This window comes from Aotus nancymaae, unplaced genomic scaffold, assembly GCF_030222135.1.
Source record: "Aotus nancymaae isolate 86718 unplaced genomic scaffold, 86718_ANA_hifiasm-v0.15.2.pri h1tg000003l, whole genome shotgun sequence".
NCBI lineage: Eukaryota > Metazoa > Chordata > Mammalia > Primates > Aotidae > Aotus > Aotus nancymaae.
In genome coordinates, this window is record NW_026988414.1 from 26,992,244 (window position 1) to 27,014,952 (window position 22,709).

Consider the following 22,709-nt stretch of genomic DNA (forward strand, 5'->3'; position numbering starts at 1 on the left):
TGGTCAGTTGGGGTCTTTCACTTAGGAGTTTCTCAGTGACTTTAAACAGCACAGACATGCTGTTATGATAGTGACCATGAGTTTCCAAGAAAGAAGTATAACTTCTCCAGATGTCATCCACAATTGAAATATTACTGTTAATTGAAAAAGCTGCTAGGTCAGGCACAGTGGCTCATGCCTGTAACCCCAGCACTTTGGGAGGCTGAGGTGGGTAGATCACTTGAGGCCAGGAGTTCGAGACCAGCCTGGCCAACATGGTGAAACTCCGTCTCTACTAAAAATACAAAATAAGTCGGGCATGGTGGCATGTGTCTGTAATACCAGCTACTTGGGAGGCTGAGGCAGGAGAATTGCTTGAACCTGGGAGGCAGAGGTTGCAGTGAGCTGAGGTTGCACCATTGCACTCCAGGCTGGATAACAAGAAGGAAACTTTGTCTCCCTCCAGAAAAATAAGGAAAAGAAAAATCTTCTAGTTCGGTCACATCTCGGTCTATAAGGGGGTTTGTAAATTGCTTTAACCCAAGGCATGATTCTGATGGAAGTAATGGGGTTTTTAAGATAGAGAGAAGACTGCAAGAGGCCTGAGCACGGGCTTCTTTTCTCTGGCACAACCCTGCAAGGCCAGCCTGATTCTAAGGTTATTTCTGTCCCTCCCATGTATCCCCAGGTAGATACTTACTCCTTTTGCAGCATCAGGAACAGGATCAATGCTTTCTTTGAACTGATTTTTGTTTTCTTTGTCTCTGTCTGCAGCTTAAAGAACAAGATCTGGGTGAATGAGTTTAGGTAAGTTGCTCTCTCTCTGGCACCTTTAGCTCAGGAGGAGGATGGTGCTGTAGGTGTCTTGGATTGAAGACAGCCTTGGAGATTGTTTATCACTCACACACTTGTGGTGCCATCCACCTCGAGGAGGACAAAAGCCCTGTGAACACATGGTGCACACAGGGGCACAGACAGATTTAGATTAGGCTTGCTTTATAGAGTTTCTGACTAGAGCATCGTGGCTCAGTGCCTAGCGGCCCCTCTAGAGGCCTCTGAAATATTCAATGTACTGATTTCCTTGAGGAGAATCAGACATCTCCTGCAGGTCTCTCGGGATTTCAAGTAAGCAGTGTCGTGAGGGAAATGCCTACTTGCACTTTTCCCCCAAACCAGAATCCCAGGGCCTCTTAAGGACTCAGAGACAATTTGTAGCCATTTAGTAGGGGACTAAGTAGGTCTTGGAGGAAATAAGAAGTGCCAAAACCATCTATTTGCAGTGTATTTCAACCCATTTGTCCATCTGGGTTTTGAAGGAACAGGTAGGACTGGGGATGGAAGAATTCTTGAAGCCAGTTTGTACATCGTGGAAAATGAGATAGCTGATGTGGCTGCCTCGGGGGCCCCAAAGGTTCCTTGTTACTGATTTCCACCTTTCCTCTCTGCCTTTTCCCCAAGGGCCAGAACCCCTGGATCTCTGGGCAGAGCAGACACAGGCCCCGCATAATAGCCCTCATGCTAGAAAGGAGCCAAGGCCTGTGTATAAGTCCACTGTGACCTATTCTGGACAGCGCAGGGTTTCCACTCCCCATCTGCTTGCCTCCAGACCCACGTTCACGCCCAAGCCCCTGGGTCAGAGCAGCATCTATGAGATGAATCACCATTCTTTCCTCGATGTCTCAACTATCTAACTGTGTGTGTAATCAGGCCAGGTCCTCCCTCCGGGGCAGAAACCATGGGAGTTAAGAGATTGCCAAATTCATTGGGGGAGGCTGACGTATAACCACTCCGAGGCAAAATTCAGCCCTCCTTTCAATAGAAATTTGCCTCAGTGAACCTTGTACACACCTGCACTGAGTCTGCTGCTTAGTGGTACTGCGCACCCCACTGTCTGGGTTTTAATGCCAAGCTGTTCTTTTAGGTATGGCGGGTTTTCCCTGGGTGTCAGTAATTCTCATGCACTTCCTCCGAGTGGAGAAGTTAATGATGCCATCAAACAAATGAAGAAACACCTAAAGCTGACCAAGGTACAGTATCTGTCATGAGACATATCAGAAAAGTGTGTGTGTAGCTGCTGGGATGTAGGAGTAGTCGGCAGGTTAAACTGATCACCTGGCAGCTCATTGTTCTGAATATGTTGGAATACAGAGCCTTCGTTGGCATTTAGTGATTTGAGCCAGACAAAGCTGAACTACTTAGTTGTATATTTAAAAGTGTAGGTCAAAAACAAATCCAGAGGCCAGGTCCGTGGTGGTTCATGCCTGTAATCCCAGCACTTTGGGAGGCCAAAGTAAGTGGATCACTTGAGGTCAGGAGTTAGAGACCAGCCTGACCAACATGGTGAAACCTTGACTCTACTAAAAATACAAAAACATTAGCCAGGCTTGGTGGCACATACCTGTAATCCCAGCTACTTGGGGGCCGAGGCTGGAGAATCGCTTGAACCTGGGAGGCAGAGATTGCAGTGAGCTGAGATCGCACTATTGCACTTCAGCCTGGGCAACAAGAGCGAAACTCTGACTCCAAAAAAAAAAACCCGCAAATCCAGAGATTTAAAAGCTCTCAGAACAACTAAGTTTACAAATTTGGCCAGTTAGTAAACAAACTGGGTTTCAAACATACTTTGCTGAAACAATCACTGACTAAATAGGAAAAGAATCATTTTCTTTTTGAAGCTGCCAGGCTGGTCTGCAGAACCTGATAAGTACTCACTTCATTTCTCTGTGTCTCAAATTTCCCATTTTTAAGTGAGAATCTAGGGGCTGTGATAACATAGACCCAAGGATTGCGGATAGCAGTGATAGCCCTAGAATCCGCAGCTCTGCTTTTGAGTGATGGGCCCATGTATCTGGCGCATTGCAGGCTGAGCGTGTTCTGGCTCTTCAGTTGAGGGCAGTGGAGCACTTTGAGGAATCCTCACCCCACCGTGATAACCAGCCATGAAAATCCTGGGACTTTGCGTCCCAGGATTTCTCTGTGATTCCTTTAGACTTGTGGCATTATGGCAGCATCACTGCTGTAGCTTTCTGGTCACATGGTTCTCAGGAGCCATTTACTTAATGGCTTTACGTTTCATTTTGGTGAACAAGGTACTAGTGGAATTGCTCTTCACAGGGCCATCCTGTTGTCCACAGATTCCAGGTTGACTGTTGCCCCTTATCTATGTGAACAGTCACAACTGAGGCAGGTTTCTGTTGTTTACAGGACAGTTCTGCAGATCGATTTCTCAACAGCTTGGGAAGGTTTATGACAGGACTGGACACCAAAAATAATGTCAAGGTAAATCACTGTCTTTGTTCTAGTAGCTTTTTGATGAACAATGATCTTTATGTTTCCTGGAGTACTTTCGACTCATAGTAAAGTTGGCAGGGGCATTCATAACAGAAAAGAGCTTTACCCACTGTTAACTTTACCAGCGAGGCCGTATAGTATAATGAAATGATTCAGAGAATTTGCTTTGTCCAGACATACCAGGTAACCTTGACTAAGTTACTTAACCTGTCTAAGCCTCAGTTCCTTCATCTGTGAAATGGAGACAATAATCATGGCTGTCTCCAAACTGTTGTGAGAATTCAACAAGTTAAAGGTATAAGGTCCTCACCACAGTGCCTGCTCACAGAGTCAGTGTTCACTATGTCCTGTATGCTATTATTACTTCATGTTCTTTGATAATAGTGTTTTGCCTTGGTACATGACTAGAATTTCTTTCTGAGGTTTATGTGCATGGTTTGTGTGTGTGCATCTGCCTGCAGGAACAGGGTTTGAGAGCATTACCTTGTACTGTGTATGCTTTCTTTCAGGTGTGGTTCAATAACAAGGGCTGGCATGCAATCAGCTCTTTCCTGAATGTCATCAACAATGCTATTCTCCGGGCCAACCTGCAAAAGGGAGAGAATCCTAGCCATTATGGGATTACTGCTTTCAATCATCCCCTGAATCTCACCAAGCAGCAGCTCTCAGAGGTGGCTCTGTAAGTGCAGCTGTGTCCGAATGGATGGAGTGGGGCAAGGAGAGGGTCATGGAGGAGGGGAGAAAAAGATGAAGCTCATTGTAGGGGAGCAGCTGCAGAGACCGTTACATGATGATAAAGCTGGGTTGATCCAGGCTCTGGGAAGAAGTGATAAGTTTACGAAGAGGCTGGTTGAGCTTCTTGAACTGCAGAAGGGAAATGACGCTGATACATAAAAATGACAACATTTAGTGAATTCATATAAAGCGAGTTCAAAAATTGTTAATTAAATTATAAAATATTTATAAATAATTATAAAATAAACTAGTTTGATTTGTTTAAAAACCACTGTTTTAAATTTGGTGAAATATGTTTTTATTGGCTTGTATCTTTAATTGTTAAGCTCTGTGTGTGTGTGTGTGTGTATGTGTGTGTGTGTGTGTAAAATTTAAAGCCACATGAGCTAGTTTAAAGTATGCAGCCTTTGGAGTCATACAGATCTGGGTTTGAATCTGGTCTCACAACTTTCTAGTTGTATGATATTAAATGAGACAATTCATGTAAATTGCCAAGCCCAGCACCCAGCACAGAGTTGATATTTAGCACACATTAGATACCTTTCGTGTATATAGAGCATGGCAATTACTGTTTCTGCTTAACTCCTACAGAATATTAATATAGGACACGAGGATCTTTATACCAAGACCCCGTGTAATGGGCTCGTAAGACCATTTTTCTTATAAGAATCTGATAGAATTTTTGTATGTGTTACATTAATAGGCTACATACTATTATTTTCAAGCTGATTTATAGCCAGAAAAAAAATTAACTTATTTGAGTAGTTGCACAGTAATATTTCTGCTCTTATTTAGTTTTCAAGCCACACTAGTCCTTCATGTGTGAAAATTTACAGCTTACTGCTCTTACAAGGTCATGAACAGTGGACCAAAGTGAATACTATTAGCCACTCTGGCTTCCTTCATTAGTTTTATTGTGGCAGTGGACTCTTTCTGACCTCAGTAAAATCAGTTTGGCATTTACATGGTCATATTTTTTGACTTAAAAATGATCATCTTAACCCTGAATAAAATGTCTGGTGAACAGATGTTTTTCCTTGGGTGTGCCTCAAATATCTGTGTGCATATATGCGTCTGAGTGTCCATGGCCTTGCTGATTGAGCCCCAACTGCATCAAAGACCCCTCAGATTGTCACAGCCTTTTTCTTTCCAGGATGACCACATCAGTGGATGTCCTTGTGTCCATCTGCGTCATCTTTGCGATGTCCTTCGTCCCAGCTAGCTTTGTCGTATTCCTGATCCAGGAGCGGGTCAGCAAAGCAAAACACCTGCAGTTCATCAGTGGAGTGAAGCCTGTCATTTACTGGCTGTCTAATTTTGTCTGGGATATGGTAAGGACACAGGCCTGCTGTCTCTTTGTAATGTCTGTCAGGGCCATGGATTGATGGGGATAAGAAAGAAAGAGCCCTGGCTATTGTTGGGAAACATTCCAGCTACTCTAAAGATGTATAAAAAAGGAAAAGGCAGAGGCAGTTGATCACTTTCATGACACCAAACACAGCGCTGGGTACCAGAGTTCATGTCATATCAGAGGAAGAAATCTGTATACAATGATGAAAATTAATACTACTACCACTGAAGTTCCTAAGTGAGAACTTTCCCAAGAATCAGAGAGATGCAAGGACCTTAGTCAAAACTCCAAGTCAGTGCCTCTAACTTCTCTGATGGATTTTAACCTCCAGAGTCAGAATATTCTTTGCCTTACTAGGAAAGCCATCTGTCATTTGAAAATTCTATACGTTTTATCAGCAGCTCATCCATCCATTGCAAATCTGTTTTTGTGCCAGCTGCAATATATTGCTTCTATTTGGACCAATATGGAGGACTCAAGGAATTCTGAAGTTCTAATTATTGTTAAGTACAGTTGAAATGTATCTCCCTGTAACTTCCATTAATTGTAAGCTACATGGAGCAAATGTGATTCTTCTCCTGCTGAACCAGTCTCTGGATATTTAAAGACAACTCTTATACTCTCATTTAACCTGAGTATTCCCCAGATAAGATGATACATGAGAACACAGCTTGTAACCTCTAAAACACTGTACAAATGTGAGCACTGATGGTGGAAGTGATGACGAGATCTTTGCTCTTTATACCAAGTCTCTTAGACTTTGTCACTCTTCTGATCCGATTGTCCTTGTATGGCCATGCTCTATACTGTTAATGTCCCTTTTCAAAAGCAAAGCCAAGAATTAACCTTGTGTTCAGGCTGTGGTCTGAATGGTTATGAGTCTAGAGGGAGTTAATCTTTAGCCCATACTTCTGTTACTGCAGCACAAAGATTGTGCATTTTGGAAGGAGCACTATCTTATTGGCAACTCGTGGTAAACCAAAACCTCCATTTCACACAAATGATTGTGAAATTCAGGTCTCCTTCATTCTATACCAATTCATTTGATTTTTTTTGAACCTAAACTTGATATTTATCCATATTAAATTACATATGTCTTGTTTTTGTATTATCTTTTTTTTTTTTTGAGACGGAGTTTTGCTCTTGTTACCCAGGCTGGAGTGCAATGGCGCGATCTTGGCTCACCTCAACCTCCGCCTCCTGGGTTCAGGCAATTCTCCTGCCTCAGCCTCCTGAGTAGCTGGGATTACAGGCACGCACCACCATGCCCAGCTAATTTTTTGTATTTTTAGTAGAGACGGGGTTTCACCATGTTGACCGGGATGGTCTCGATCTCTTGACCTCGTGATCCACCCGCCTCAGCCTCCCAAAGTGCTGGGATTACAGGCGTGAGCCACCGCACCCGGCCCATTTTTGTATTATCTTGATTCAGTAATTTCTCCAGTCAGTCAACACAGACTGAGTGCTCACTATGTATCTGACTTATGCCAGGCACAGGTGATTCAGAGATGAAAGATCAAGTCCTTAAACCCATCACTTATCTTCCTGGGTATTGTCTGTCCCTCCCTGCTTTAGAGCCCCTGAAATTTGCTAGAAGCCTGTCTTCATCTAAGTTGTTGATAAACACATCAAGTAGGATTAGACTGAGGCAGAGCCCTGTAGTCTGAAGCTGCAATTCTTTTAGCAGCTGACAAACCCACTATCACTTCCCTGCCTGTGCTTTGCTCTGCCGGCTATGAATTCTCATAATTGTCCTATCATCAAGTCTTTATTTCTGCATTTTACGGCTTGATACACTGTCAGGACAGACTTTAAAATTATTCTCAGTGCGATGAAACAATTCTGACATTCATATTATGAGCAGTTACCTCATAAATAGATTACATGTGAGATTGAACTTGGGGAGACTATAATATAGCATTAATGATGAAACAGACACAATCATCTTTGGGAAGAAGAATGGAAGCTTATTTGCTGCCTGTGAAATTGAAATTACCCTGACTGGGAATCCATTGTTCAGTAAGTTTACTGAGCATGACACCTTGGCTTGGCTGTTGGAAAGACAGAAAGGGCATGTAGTTTATAAAATCAGCCAAGGGTAAAATGCTTGTCAAAATGTATTGTTCAGTATTTTGATTAATAGTTTATGTGGCTTCATTAATTCAGAGTTACTCTCCAATATGTTTATCTGCCCTTTCTTGTCTGATGATGGTGAAGCCTTGTGTGATGTGTTGTATATTTGATTGAGGGGTAAACTGTATGTCTTTGTTTTCACTTCTAGTGCAATTACGTTGTCCCTGCCACACTGGTCATTATCATCTTCATCTGCTTCCAGCAGAAGTCCTATGTGTCCTCCACCAATCTGCCTGTGTTAGCCCTTCTACTTTTGCTGTATGGGTAAGTCACCTCTAGTGAGGGAACTGCATGATGGATAAGGCATTTGGTGCCCAGTGTCAAAAGGAGGGCAGGGGACTCTCAGTGGACACTTACCTTTTTGTGTCTCACCAGGTGGTCGATCACACCTCTCATGTACCCAGCCTCCTTCGTGTTCAAGATCCCCAGCACAGCCTATGTGGTGCTCACCAGCGTGAACCTCTTCATCGGCATCAATGGCAGTGTGGCCACCTTTGTGCTGGAGCTCTTCACCGACAATGTGAGTTGTGCAGAGGGAACACCTCCTGCTGGGATGAGCATCTCTGGGAGCCAGAGGACAGTGTTTCATTGTGATCTTAGTCCACTCGTCAGTGGCATTGACACTGCTGACTGCTCTGTCCTTTCTTCAGAGTCTGTCTTCCCCGAGAAAGCAAAGCATCTTTCTTTCTTGCTGTGCCTTACATTTTGCTGGTCAAGCCTTGCCGTTTCTTTTGATAGGTTCTTTTTTATTTCTTTCTTTTTCAATGTTGCTCTTACCAAGACTAGCTCCTCTGCCCTCCACTTTCCGCAGTAGAGCTGGGCGATGCCATTCAATCCCAAGGCTTTTACCATCACCTCTCTTGGTGTCTTTTATTGTTATATCTAAGATCTTGTGCATTTAGCTTTGACCATAACCTTGAACTCTAATCTCACACTCTCACTTGCCTAGTGGATTGCTTCATTTAGACAGTACATAGATACGCCAAAGTGGACATGCCCTGATTTTCCTTCCCCTCAGAACTTAATGCTTTTCTTGCCATCCCCGTCAAGACATCAGTGGCGTTACCATCCGTTTGGTTGCCCAAGCTGGCTCTTAGAGTCATCCTAGATGCTTGCTTTGCTGCTGTATATTTCCCCCATTCAACTGGTTATGTTGTCAGTTCTTCCAGGTATAGGCCTCTAAAATAAGACTTCCTCTCCATTCCGGTTGCCATTGCCTTTGTCCAAACACAGCACACAAGGCCTTTTACAGTTGCACAGCTCTTCCTGTCCATAACCGTCACACCCTTTCCCAGCTGTAAGCTTCAGATGAGTTCTCCCCAACCACCATGCTCCTGTAGGCCTGGCTTGAAATGCACTTCTTCTATCACAGGGTCTGGTAGTATCTCCCTTGCCCTTCAAGATTTAGCTCAAATGTGAAGCTTTCCTTACCTGCTGGGAGATGTTCTCTCTTTTCTCTCTGTGTTCTCAGAGTCCTCAGTCCATGCCTCTAGTACAACACACATCCACTTACATGGTGATTTCCCATTTACATGCTTTTCTTCCTTGGCGTCGAGTCTGTTTCTTACTAACTTTTGCCTCTCCCATAGCACAGTGCATCCAGCTTATAGCACCTTACTCAGTTGCTAGATATTTGGTTACTGTTGCCTTGTGGGGTCATAAGTTCTGACGTATTTGAGAAGAATTTCTAAAATTCTAACAAAATCCTGAAACTCAAATATTGACCCAGACATGAGGAATTTGCTTTTAAACTGCTAAGGAATTTTTTAATGGATTTGCTTCTGATGAGATGCAGCCTTGTCTCTAAGCTTTATTCATTATTTCTCCATACTCATAGCATTTCTCCACATTTTCTAAAGAATAGAATTTTATTGCTACATATCATCACCTGTGCCTGCTGCTATTGAATTGGTATCTGAATTAAAAGGCCCAATTTGTCCCTAGAGAATCAAATTTATTCTTTATTCCCATATTTCAGAATTTGATACATTTTTAGGATAAACCATGAATGACATCCAGTCCTTCTCCCTCCCTCCCCTCCCATCTTTTTTTCAGAAGCTGAATAATATCAATGATATCCTGAAGTCCGTGTTCTTGATCTTCCCACATTTTTGCCTGGGACGAGGGCTCATTGACATGGTGAAAAACCAGGCAATGGCTGATGCCCTGGAAAGGTTTGGTGAGTGAAGCAGTGGCTGTAGGTTGCTTTAATGGAGACGGCACTTTGCATAGGCCTTGGAACCCTGACCTTTGCTTTGGAAAGAAGCTGATGACTAAGCACAGGATATCCCCCCACCCCCGTGCCCACTGACAGGGCTTGTGCCAGCACAGCTGGTTGTGGCATGGGTTTTGTGACGCAGCCATTTGTCTGTGCCTCTGATACCATTGAGAAAAGTGAAGGGGCAGTTTTGTAGGTAAGGAAAATACTTGCATTTGCTTGGCTCCATTGGCTCATGCCACTGACTGGGTTTGTCAGAGGCACTAGAAAAGTCAAACCACCACTTTGAGAATCAGAAGGCAGAGAATTGGAAGGAAAGATGGAGACTTTGGCTCTATTAGGCGAATCATGTGCTTGCAAATGAGGTCATATATTATCTTTTACACAGTCTATAAATGATAATGTATTACATCTTTTTCTACCTTTAGAATGGTTAAAAATATTTCTCCTATAGCCATATGATTATTATTCATCCACTAGCTAGTATAGTCAAATGGGCCATGTTATTTAGTGGGCATAAAAGAAGGGCTTTTTTCCCAACTTGGGGTACAAAGGAGATATATAAGGAATTTCGAGAATATTTACACGGAGCTATATTTAATTGAATCTCGTGATTTAATTGATTCACTAGGTTATATTATATGCTACTGAAAGAGGCATCTGGTTACAGTGCTTTCTAATATATCTTACTACTAAAACTAAGAATTTATTAAAAATACTGACTATAAAAATTACTTGGGTTGTCTGCCTTTTTAAAAGGATTTTTGGCATGTCCCGTTAAAAAAAGAAATACAAGATATCTTCAGTGATTTTACAAATCTAATACACATTGGCTCTGAAATTCCAACTGATACTGAGTCATAAAAAGTTTTCTCAAATCAGACTTGCAAATTGATCACTCACTTGTTACTTTTTTCTCCTTGCCATGGGTGATAGCGACTGGTGTTTGTTGGAAGATCAATGAATTCCTAGGAACATAGGCCCAACTTTGAGGAAGGGCCATGGTTTTTGGTCCCTCTATTCTGACCAGGTCTCTGCCTTGTGTCTACTAGGAGAGAATCGCTTTGTGTCACCATTATCTTGGGACTTGGTGGGACGAAACCTCTTTGCCATGGCCGTGGAAGGGGTGGTGTTCTTCCTCATTACTGTTCTGATCCAGTACAGATTCTTCATCAGGCCCAGGTGAGCTTTTTCTTAGGACCCATGCCGCACCTGGTTGAGGGTCACAGAGGAGGCGCACAGGGAAACACTCACCAGTGGTGGTTGAATTGAACTGAACTCAAAATATATGATATGATAAAACTGATTCTCCTGATGCGGGCATCCCACAGCCCCCTCCCTGCTCATCCTGGAAACTGTGGCGAGCAGGTTTTATAATACTCCATTAGAGACTGAATCTTTGTCCTAAAAAATAGTTTGAAAGGTTTATTTTCCTTATTTTTTTTCCCCTAAGACCTGTAAATGCAAAGCTTCCTCCCCTGAATGATGAAGATGAAGATGTGAGGCGGGAAAGACAGAGAATTCTTGATGGTGGAGGCCAGAATGACATCTTAGAAATCAAGGAGCTGACGAAGGTGAGAGAGTACAGGTTGCAAGAGCTTATTTTCAGTTTTTTTCAGTTTTATGTGCTGTAAACCACTTTGCTGACTTGCTTAATAAAATGGCATGTGTTCCAAAAATGTACATCTATACCAAGGTTCTGTCAATTTTATTTTGAAAACACCATGGAGACTTCTTAATTAAAGAATTCCTACTGAGAATACTTTTGTAATATGAATTCCCATTCTGGAATGTATTGGCTTTGTATGCTTACATTTATGTTTAAGTTATTAAAACATACTAGTATTGTATATCTAGTCAAAACTGAGGTAGGGAGAATAAATGGTTGATTTTTAGTTTCCTCGTCCAAAAAGCAGATAAATTTCCAGTGCTTAGGAGGGTCTATATTAGCCCTCTAGACGCCAGCATCCCCAAGTTTTACTTTTTTTGTAATCTGTGCAGTATTTGCAATATTTTTATTACAAATTTATGCTCTGTGGAATTTAATTTTTAAAATATCTACAATACATATATATATATATAGAATAAGTGAAAAATTATGTAGATATTGATGAACAATATGGTTCTAAAAAGACAGGTTAAAAAGTAAATTCACTTTTATTTTGAGCTTCAGATTCATTCAGAAGCCAATTGTCACAAACGCACACCAAGGCCCTTAGCACATCAAATATGCCTCTGGCTTAGACCGATTGACATGTCTTATGTTGTGGTTTATATAGTTTACAGTCCTGCCTTCCACAGTTGCTTGGGAGAGCTATGAGTCACTGAGGCTCATGAATGGTTGCATTTTGTTTTTCTGCAGATATACAGAAGGAAGCGGAAGCCTGCTGTTGACAGGATTTGCGTGGGCATTCCTCCTGGTGAGGTAAAGACACTTTGTCTGTATTGTGTTTGTCCCTATTAAGTCAGACTATCTCTACCCAATCAAACAATAATGCTTGTTAAGGGGTAAAAGTGGATTTTAGAGGCTTCTCTATTTACACTAGTATGGAGCAATCAGTCATCGAGAAGATGGGGTATATCAAGAGAATGATTTTAAATAATAAAAGGCAGTTTAAAAAAAAGCACGAACATCTAAAACATGCTTTTGTGATCTATTTGGGATGGTGATGAAATTCAAATAGATTTTTAAAAATAGATTTTGTCCTTTCTGGTTTCTGTTTGTGTTCTCGTATGCCCTTTGCCAGAGTAGCTGATGCAATTTGGCTAGCTGGTTTTCATTACTGTTTTTCACACATTAACTTTGGCCTCAACCTGACAATTCAAATAATACTTACAAATACAGCCACACTTAAAATAGTCCCATTATGAAATACATGTTTAAATACCTATACAATGTCTTAAAACCAAGAAAATATTTGATTCTTCGCTGATATCTAAGAATAATGGTTTGAGGTGGCTACCTGTTGGATCATTTATATTCACGTTTTTAGAGTTTGCTTATACAGGTTAATCTTTCTTTTTCAGTGCTTTGGACTCCTGGGAGTTAATGGGGCTGGAAAATCAACAACTTTCAAGATGTTAACAGGAGATACCACTGTTACCAAAGGAGATGCTTTCCTCAACAAAAATAGGTGAGAAATGAAGTGGCCTGTATTTTGCTGCGAAGTCTTTGTTTTTAGTTTATTTAAAGAAACATATTGCTGTTTTTGATTACAGTGGTACTTTTAGAGTTCATAAAAATATTGAAATATAGTAAAAGGTAAAGAAACTCATAAAAATCATCAGTGATTTCAATATCTAGAGATAACCACAACTTATATTTCCTTTCAGTCTCATTCTTTTCTTTTAACAGCTTTATTCAGGTATAATTTACAAAGTATATAATTTACTTGTTTTAAGAGTATAATTCAGTGATTTTTGGTAAATTGAGAGCTTTGCAACCATCATCACAATCCAGTTTTAGACCTTTTCCTTCACCCCAAATCTATCTTATATACACATACAAATGTGCCATAAAATTGAGATCACATTGTATATAGAGATAAAATTAGTTTTTACTGTTAATGAGTGTATTATGAATATTTCCTAGTGGGTTGCATTTCCTAAGATGCGGAATTTTACATTGCTACATAAAATTCCCCTATGTACATGTACTTATAATTTATTTAATACCTTATAAATGTCGGACACATATTAATTTCCATTTTCACTATGTAAATATGTCCATGTATACATCTTTCATTGGCCAGGCATGGTGGCTCACACCTGTAATCCCAGCACTTTGGGAGGCTGAGGCGGGCGTATCACAAGGTCAAGAGATTGAGACCATCCTGGCCAACATGGTGAAACCCTGTCTCTACTAAAAATACAAAAAATTAGCTGGGTGTGGTGGCATGTGCCTATAGTCCCAACTACTCAGGAGGCTGAGGCAGGAGAATCATTTGAACCCAAGAGGCAGAGGTTGCAGTGAGCTGAGATTGCGCCACTGCAGTCCAGTCTGGCGACAGAGCGAGACTTTGTCTCGAAAAAAAAATCTTTTATTATTTCCTCAGGAACAATTCCTTTACAAAGTAAATTGCCCTCTCTAAAGAGTGTACGAATTGACAGAGCCACCATTAGGCCACATTCTGAGACTGCACAGGTCACAAAGCAATCTGATCTTGGGAATACAGCTACATTTTACAGGCCTCTTAGATAATGTTACTCTAAGTACTTTAAATCTGTGGGGCTTCTCTGGGCTTATTATATGGAGAGATAGTACAAGGCAGTGGCTTTCACATTTTTCTGACCAAGACCCTTGTGGGAAATAAATTTTATTTCTCAACGCAGTATGTACACACAGACACATAGACACTCACGTGTATAACCTAAGGTTTCATAAAACAGTACCTACTGTTACTAATTGTAACACACTTTGCTATTTCTTATTCTGCTGTATACCATGTCATTAAAAATGTGCTGGTCATGACCCACTGAACATATTTCCCAAACCACTAATGAACAATGACTCAGAATTTGAACACACTGGATGGGGGATAGCCAATAAAATTGAAAACAGCAAGGGACTTAATGTATTCATGATCTCCTCTTGTGTCTCTTACATTTTTGCAGTAGCAACGTAAAGGAGTCCTAAGAGAACAGGCATTCTGGGAATAGCAGGCCTAGCACTGCACCACTGCTTTCCTGGGCTTGTTCCTAGTACCAAGCTCCTGACGCATATAGCAATGGCAGCAGTAACCGGCCCATAGTAAGGTTTGTCACAGGGACTGGTTATAATAACTGATTTGGTTGGTATAGCTGTGAGGGCCTGGCACAGTGTCCACGTGTGCCTCAATCCTAATTCAGAAAAAGGCTGACCCTGGGGACTCTAATTAGATATACAGAGAGGAATGAGTGCTGCTGAAAGGCCAAGGTCATGGCTATTCTGTGGCCGAGGTGCAGTCATCAGTCTGGAATGTGGATGCTGAACTTCTCTCATATCTGATATATTCACTTTATTGGCTTCATAGAACCCAAAAGCCACCCCACCAACATAAATTGTGTCACTAGGTTCTGTGTTGCTCACACCCAAAGTTTCTGGGCCTTCTCAATTGGTGCACATGAATGGGTAACAGAGTGAAGTGTAGGATGGGGCCTTAGCATGAAAGCCCCAGGGTAGTGTGATGGAGATTGTTGGTAAAGAATGTGCAGTGGTTGGCATGGCCTCAGGAATTCTGAAATGGGACTACACCTGCAGACTGAAGTGTTGAGAGAGCCAGGTAGGTGCAAGGACTGCGCAGGGTAGAGGCAGGGACCCTGCCTGCCAGGAACAGCTGGCATCCTGGGGGCAGGAAGGCTGTCCTTTCAAGTAGCAGCAGATGTATTGGTATCTTTGTAATGGAGAAGCATACTTTACAGGAACTTGAGGCCAGACTGTCTGACCAGAGTATCTCTACTTGCTTAAAATCTAACTAGTTTTCCTGTCCTTTGCAGTATCTTATCAGACATCCACGAAGTACATCAGAACATGGGCTACTGCCCTCAGTTTGATGCCATCACAGAGCTGCTGACTGGGAGAGAGCACGTGGAGTTCTTTGCCCTTTTGAGAGGAGTACCAGAGAAAGAAGTTGGCAAGGTACTGTGGGCACCTGAAAGCCAGCCTGTCTCCTTTGGCATCCTGACAATATATACCTTATGGCTTTTCCACACACATTGACTTCAGCCTGTTTTTGCTCATGAATGCAGCAGCATCAAATGCTGGTTCTTTGCATCTGTGTTCAGGGTGGGAACCTGTAGTCGTGGGGCGGGGCTGGGTGGGCAGAAGGGGAGTGCTGCTTCCACCACGTGAGTCCCTTCTCCCTGCTTTGGCTCCTCACCAGTTGTCAGGTTATGATTCTAGAATCTAGTCCTACTCAGTGAAAGAACTTTCATACATATATGGGTAGGAGAGCATGATACAATTCCCAATCCAGACAAAAGTCAAGGTGCTTTTCATCACTGTAGGTTGGTGAGTGGGCAATCCGGAAACTGGGCCTCGTGAAGTATGGAGAAAAATACGCTGGAAACTATAGCGGAGGCAACAAGCGCAAGCTCTCTACAGCCATGGCTTTGATTGGCGGGCCTCCTGTGGTGTTTCTGGTGAGTGTAACTGTGGATGGAACTGTTGTTCTGGCCTGAGTGGAAAACAGGACTTTTCAAAAGTCCTGTATGTCCAGGGCTGTCGTATGATTGGCTTGTCTCCCACCAGGGATACCAGAGCCACCCTAAAGAAGCAGAGGGAAGCTTCTCCCTTGGCACATACTGGGGTGGCTGTACCATGCCTGCAGATGCTCCCAGATAGAGACACTACAAGCATCTTGTTTCTGAGTATGATTGAGGCTGGATATGTGATTTGATCTTTCTCTGGAACATTCTTTCTAATCATCTTTGTGTTCATTCCCTGAAAATGGAGAGTGTGGACACAGCTTTAAAATCCCCAAGGTAGCAACTAGGTCATAGTTCTTTACACATGGATAGATGGAAAATAGATGAGACTGGGCAGCGGCCCTTGACCCTGTTTCTTCGGTAGACAAGAGCATTGATGTTATTACAGGAAGAAGCCTTGGGTTGAGGCTTTTATGTATTCCTGACCATATGGGTCTGGAATTTGCTTCTATAAGGCTAACAATTGTAGTATACTAGGGTAATCTGGAGTCAGCTGGAATAAAAAAGAAAAGGAATTCTACCCAAATCTTATACTGACTTAAATAGAGGTTTCAGACAAAAGGTAGTTTTAGTATATTCTTATCAGTCATGAAAAGATAATTTAAACTAAATGGCCTTTTTCCTTCCCTATTTATTCGGAGGAATTCGTTTAATTCTATAAAAAAAGTACAGAATATTTGAGTTTCTTGCATCAATAAGACATTTATAGTAGTGACCTTGTTTACAAATGAATTTGAAACTTATTTTAATTCTTTGGTCCATCAAGAAATAACTAGAATGGTAAGTTAAAATTTAAGCTGTTTCAGAGATGCTTCTGCATGTAAAAACAAATCTATCTTTGATTTTTTTCCCCCCAGAAAGTAAGACTTACTTTATTCTAATTACAGGATGAACCCACCACAGGCATGGATCCCAAAGCCCGGCGATTCTTGTGGAATTGCGCCCTAAGTGTTGTCAAGGAGGGGAGATCAGTAGTGCTTACATCTCATAGGTCCGTAGCAAAGTCTTGGCTTCTACACTGTGGGATGTTTTAACTTTCCAAGTAGTATACGCGTTCATTTTGTAAAAATCAGAAAATACAGAAAAGCAAAGAGTAAAACGATTATTACCTGAAATCATACGACTTAGAGACAACTACTGTCTTCACTGGGCTGTCTATGTTTGCAGAATTTTCCTAGGCAAATCTGTGTATGTGTGTATGTGTGTACATGTGTATTCTTACAAATGTGCAAGCCCAGTATAAATACTGCTGTTTTTCACTTAATATACTGTAAACATTATTCCAAGTCATTATATTTAGATGTCATTTCTTATAGCTGGATAGCATTCTATTAGGATATGCTCTCATTTATTTAGCTATTTCCCTTTTTGTAGACATTTGGATTATTTCCAACTTGTTCACGATTATAAACAGCACTACAGTGAACAGCATCATCCCTATATCCACATGTACTAGTAACAGGATACGATTCCCTGGGAAGTGGGAATGCTGGAAGCTGTGGTGATGTTCTGATGGTTATAGAGAATCTCGAAAACTAAAACCTCTTTCTGTTTCACTGCAGTATGGAAGAATGTGAAGCTCTTTGCACTAGGATGGCAATTATGGTCAATGGAAGGTTCAGGTGCCTTGGCAGTGTCCAACATCTGAAAAATAGGTAACAAAGATAATTTCTTAGGGATAGTGCCTAGTGAAAAGGCTTGAGATTTCATTCTTTTTGAGTATATACTTGATGGCTCTAAAATAAAGGGAAATAAAACTGAGCAAAATGGTATAGTGGAAAGAAGGAGGGCTTTGAAGTCAGAGCTACATTCAAATTCTGTCTACCATTTACTAGTTCTGTGACTCTTGGGCATGTTATGTAACTTCTCTGAGAGTCAGTTTCTCTGGAAGATCTACCTCCTAGCTTTGTTCCATAGACGAAATGAAAAAAATTTATATGTGCCAGTACTGGTGAGAGTACAGGCTTTAGAGTCAAACACAAATGGGTTTTCATCCTGGCCCTACCAATTATGAGCTCTGAGCCATGGGCAAGTGACTAACTCCCTGGGCCTCAGGGAGTTTCTCTGTAAATGTCTGTCAGACTTCATGGGTCCAGGTGAGGATTCAAGTAGATCATGTATTTACAGCACGTGGCACGGCGCTTCACGTTTAGTAAATGATAACTGGTTCCTTCTCTCAGAACTTATTTCTGGGCCTGTCAGGGGGCACCTGTTTTCATGGCACAAATTGGGTTCTCAGGGTTAAATATTCTTTTGAATAGTTTTCTGGAGAGCCTCCATTTGGATACTTTTTTCTTGCTTTCAGGTTTGGAGATGGTTATACAATAGTTGTACGAATAGCAGGGTCCAACCCTGACCTGAAGCCTGTCCAGGATTTCTTTGGACTTGCCTTTCCTGGAAGTGTTCTAAAAGAGAAACACCGGAACATGCTACAATACCAGCTTCCATCTTCGTTATCTTCTCTGGCCAGGATATTCAGCATCCTCTCCCAGAGCAAAAAGCGACTCCACATAGAAGACTACTCTGTTTCTCAGACAACACTTGACCAAGTAAGCTTTGAGTGTCAAAACAGATTTACTTCTCAGGGTGTGGATTCCTGCCCACCTACCCGTGTCCATGGGCCCAAGAGCAGTTTGTGTGCTTGAGTTCCTGATCTATTACTAGCTAATGCTTTTTACTAAACCTCTCTGAACCTGAAAAGGGAGATGATGCTATGTACTCTACAGGATTATTGTGAGAATTTATTGTAATAATAACCATAATAACTACTGTTTAGTGAGTACCTACCATGGGCCAGGTATTTTACTTGGTGCCTTATCCTATTTAAATTAGATTAAAAAGTACCAAACGGCTCCTGACACTTAATAGGTATTCAGTAAAATTTTCTTCCCTCTTCCCTGTAATCAAGACTCTATGTGCCAAAGTAAACGGATGACTGAGCAGTTGGTGATGTGGGGGGCAACAGAGAGAGTCCATTTTTAAGTTGTTATTGCTTTTTTCAAGTATTCTTCCCTCCTTTACACATAGTTTTCTAGTTAATCTATCTATGCAATTCTATATGCTCCTACTTGACTTAATTTCAACATCTGGAAAAACAGAACCAGAATAAAGAATGAGCAAGTTGAGTGGTATGTATAAAGGTCCATCTTAATCTTTTAACAGGTATTTGTGAACTTTGCCAAGGACCAAAGTGATGATGACCACTTAAAGGACCTCTCATTACACAAAAACCAGACAGTAGTAGATGTTGCAGTTCTCACATCTTTTCTACAGGATGAGAAAGTGAAAGAAAGTTATGTATGAAGAATCTTGTTCATATGGGGTCGCTGAAAGTAAAGAGGAACTAGACTTTCCTTTGCACCATGTGAAGTGTTCCAGAGAAAAGAGCCAGAAGTTACTGTGGGAAGAAGCAAACTGGATACTGTACTGATACTATTCAATGCAATGCAATTCAATGCAATGAAAACAAAATTCCATTACAGGGGCAGTGCCTTTGTCGCCTATATCTTATATGGCTCTCAAGTGAAAGACTTGAATTTAGTTTTTTTACCTATACCTACGTGAAACTCTATTATGGAACCCAAGGGACATAGGGGTTTGAAATCCTACTTTTTTTTGTTTGTTTGTTCCTGTGTATTCTCACTAGGGTTGCAACAATAATTCATCAAGTAATCATGGTCAGTGATTATTTATCAAAATCAAAAGGCATGCACATCCTCATTCATTAAGCCATGCCATGCCAGGAGACTGGTTTCCTGGTGACACATCCATTGCTGGCAATGAGTGTGCCAGAATTATTAGTGCCAAGTTTTTCAGAAAGTTTGAAGCACCATGGTGTGTCCTACATGCTTTTGTGAAAGCTGCTCTGCTCAGAGTCTATCAACATCATTAAATATCAGTTGACAAAATGATGCCATGTGTGGCTAACATCCTGCTTTGATCCCCACTTTGATGAGCTATTCTGGTGGCAGTAACACACAACAAAAATGTGGGTGTTTCTAGACACAGGGAACTTGGTTCCATTGTTATACTGTCCTGTGCTTTGAGCCATGGGTCTATAGGGTCGTCCTTCTGAGACTCTTAAATATACTTAGATCCTGGTAAGAGGCGAAGAATCAACAGCCAGACTGCTGGGGCTCCAAGCTGCTAAGGCCAGGGCTTGGGATTAAAGAGATTGCGCATTCAAACCTAGGGAAGTCAGTGCCCATTTGTCCTGACTGTTTACTAACAAACATGGTACACTGCATCTCAAGATGTTTATTTGACACAAGTATATTATTATTTCTGGCCTTTTGAATTAATCTAGAAAATGAAAAGATGGAGTTGTATTTTGACAAAAATCTCTGTACTTTTAAATGTTGTTTGGAATTGTAAGTTCTAACAGTGACTTCTGAATCCTTAGAATGGCCTCTTTGTAGAACCCTGTGGTATGAAGGAGTATGGCCACTGCCTCACTATTTTTATTTTCTTATATAAATTTGCATATCAGTTATGGCTGATGCCTAGAAAGCAATGGTCAAGATCTATGGTCAAGATCTCATGACATTATATTTGAGTTTCTTTCAGATCGTTTAGGATACTCTTAATTCATCAATCAAGTATTTTTTGAGTGTGTGCTGTAGCTGAAAGAGTATGTTCCCTGTGTATAAGGGTATGCCATTTATCCAGCTCACTGGTTTACAGATACAGGTTGTCTTGTGCTTGTAGGAGCCCACTGTGACAATATTGGGCAGCCTTTCTTTTTTTTTAATTGCAACAATGCAAAAGCCAAGAAAGTATAAGGGTCACAATTCTAAACAATGAATTCTTCAACAGAGGAAACAGCTAGCTTGAAAACTTGCTGAAAAATACCACTCGTGTTTATGGCATTTAGTACCTTCAAATAACTGGCTTTGCAGATGTTGGACCCCTCATTAAATCCGACAGTCTCAAACTTTTCGTTTCTCAGTCACTAATCAAGAAAAAAATAAAAACAATAAATACTTCCATGTGGAGTATTTTCCAGAATTTTCTAACCCAGTCTTATTTTTCTAGTCAGTAAACATTTTTAAAAAATACTGTTTCACGAATGCTTAATGTTATCTGTCTTGAGACAAAAGAAAAATACGAGAACTATTGTTTGGTGAAATTCAAGTGCTCTTTCAATATCATTAGTAATTTCTTCCACTTTTTCCAAAATTTAAGTATTAACTCTTAAGGTGTAAGACTTCAGATTTCAAATTACTTATAATTTTAAAATTTACAGAATGTTACATAACCCACTGCTAAAAAGGAATAAATGACTAAGCAGAAGTTAAAGTCAATATTGATTTTAAACATAAATAATGAAGGCATATTTCCAATAGCTAATGATACGGGATTGTTGCATTTTATAGTACCTTCAAAAATATAGAATTCATAAAATAATTTCTCCTCATTTAATATTTTTCAAAATCAAACTTCTGTTGGTTTTCTCATTTTACTAAAAAAGTATTCTAATTCTTCATTATAGTAAATCCATGAGCAACTCCTTGCTTCAATTTCTCTGACTTCAAGGCCATATTTTGAAAATCAAAAGGCACTGTGAACTATTTTGAAGAAAATACAACATTTTAATACAGATTGAAAAAGATCTCTTCTGAACTAGAAGCAATCTACAATTATACATCTTCATTAATATTGTGTTACCTTTTAAGATAGTAATCTTTTACATTTTCTGTGTAAAACCTAATTGTGGTAGAAATTTTTACCAACTCTATACTCAATCAAGTAAAATTTCTATATATTCCCTGTGGAATGTAACTATGTGAGTTTCAGAAATTCTCGAAATACGTGTTCAAAGATTTCTGCTTTTGCATCTTTTGGACACCTCAGAAAACTTAGTAACAACTGTGAATATGAAAAAAAAAAACAGAAGAAAATAATAAGCCCTCTATACATAAATGCCCAGCACAATTCATTGTTAAAAAACAACCAAACCTCACACTACTATATTTCATTATCTGTACTGAAAGCAAATGCTTTGTGACTATTAAATGTTGCACATCATTCATTCACTGTATAGTAATCATTGACTAAAGGGATTTGTCTGTGTTTTCTTCTTGTGGTTGTATATATCAGGTAAAATGTTTTCCAAAGAGCCATGTGTCATGTAATACCGAACCACTTTGATATTGAGACATTAATTTGTACCCTTGTTATTATCTACTAGTAATAATGTAATACTATAGAAATTTTGCTCTAATTCTTTTTCAAATTGTTGCATCCCTTTTTATAGAACGTTTCTATTTCTATAAGGTTTAGGTATGCTATTATCCTTTCTTATACCCTCAGATGAAGCTGTTTTTGTGCTCTTTGTTCATCATTGGCCCTCATTCCAAGCACTTTACATTGTCTGTAATGGGATCTATTTTTGCACTGGAATATCTGAGACTTGCAAAACTAGACAGAAGTTTCACAACAGATTTCTAAGTTAAATCATTTTCATTAAAAGGAAAAAAGAAAAAAATATTTGTATGTCAATAACTTTATATGAAGTATTAAAATGCATATTTCTATGTTGTAATATGAGTCACAAAATAAAGCTGTGACAGTTCTGTTGGTGTGTAGAAATTTACTTTCATGCATTTGTGGCACCACCTACTGTTGAAGTGTTATAAAGCCATTAGAAAAGTAGAGGGGAAGTGATTTGGATCAAAAGGAAAAACTTGAGAAAAGATTCAAATGTTCCCTTAATCATAAAAGAGAACTGAGGGGACTACTTGGAAATAAAAGGGTGTTTTGTATTTTCACGTTGGTTAAGATGCTGAGTAACTGGTATTGTTAGAGGTTTTCAGA

General features: G+C 40.4%; 1 protein-coding gene across 2 annotated transcripts in view; it reads left to right on the forward strand.

Annotated features, from left to right (window-relative positions):
- ABCA1 (ATP binding cassette subfamily A member 1) overlaps positions 1 to 22,468 on the forward strand; it is a 155,849-nt gene extending 133,381 nt beyond the window's left edge. For both annotated transcript variants that reach the window (XM_064379401.1, XM_064379391.1), the window contains exons 33-50: positions 754 to 786; positions 1,901 to 2,006; positions 3,184 to 3,258; positions 3,780 to 3,949; positions 5,159 to 5,336; positions 7,638 to 7,753; positions 7,865 to 8,009; positions 9,545 to 9,668; positions 10,760 to 10,889; positions 11,161 to 11,281; positions 12,070 to 12,132; positions 12,735 to 12,841; positions 15,183 to 15,324; positions 15,693 to 15,827; positions 16,781 to 16,884; positions 17,456 to 17,548; positions 18,199 to 18,442; positions 19,056 to 22,468. In XM_064379401.1, coding sequence (XP_064235471.1) covers positions 754 to 786; positions 1,901 to 2,006; positions 3,184 to 3,258; positions 3,780 to 3,949; positions 5,159 to 5,336; positions 7,638 to 7,753; positions 7,865 to 8,009; positions 9,545 to 9,668; positions 10,760 to 10,889; positions 11,161 to 11,281; positions 12,070 to 12,132; positions 12,735 to 12,841; positions 15,183 to 15,324; positions 15,693 to 15,827; positions 16,781 to 16,884; positions 17,456 to 17,548; positions 18,199 to 18,442; positions 19,056 to 19,196 — 2,227 coding nt within the window. In that variant the 3' untranslated portion in view covers positions 19,197 to 22,468. The remainder of the gene's footprint in view (positions 1 to 753; positions 787 to 1,900; positions 2,007 to 3,183; positions 3,259 to 3,779; positions 3,950 to 5,158; positions 5,337 to 7,637; positions 7,754 to 7,864; positions 8,010 to 9,544; positions 9,669 to 10,759; positions 10,890 to 11,160; positions 11,282 to 12,069; positions 12,133 to 12,734; positions 12,842 to 15,182; positions 15,325 to 15,692; positions 15,828 to 16,780; positions 16,885 to 17,455; positions 17,549 to 18,198; positions 18,443 to 19,055) is intronic.
- Positions 22,469 to 22,709: the final 241 nt, after the last annotated feature.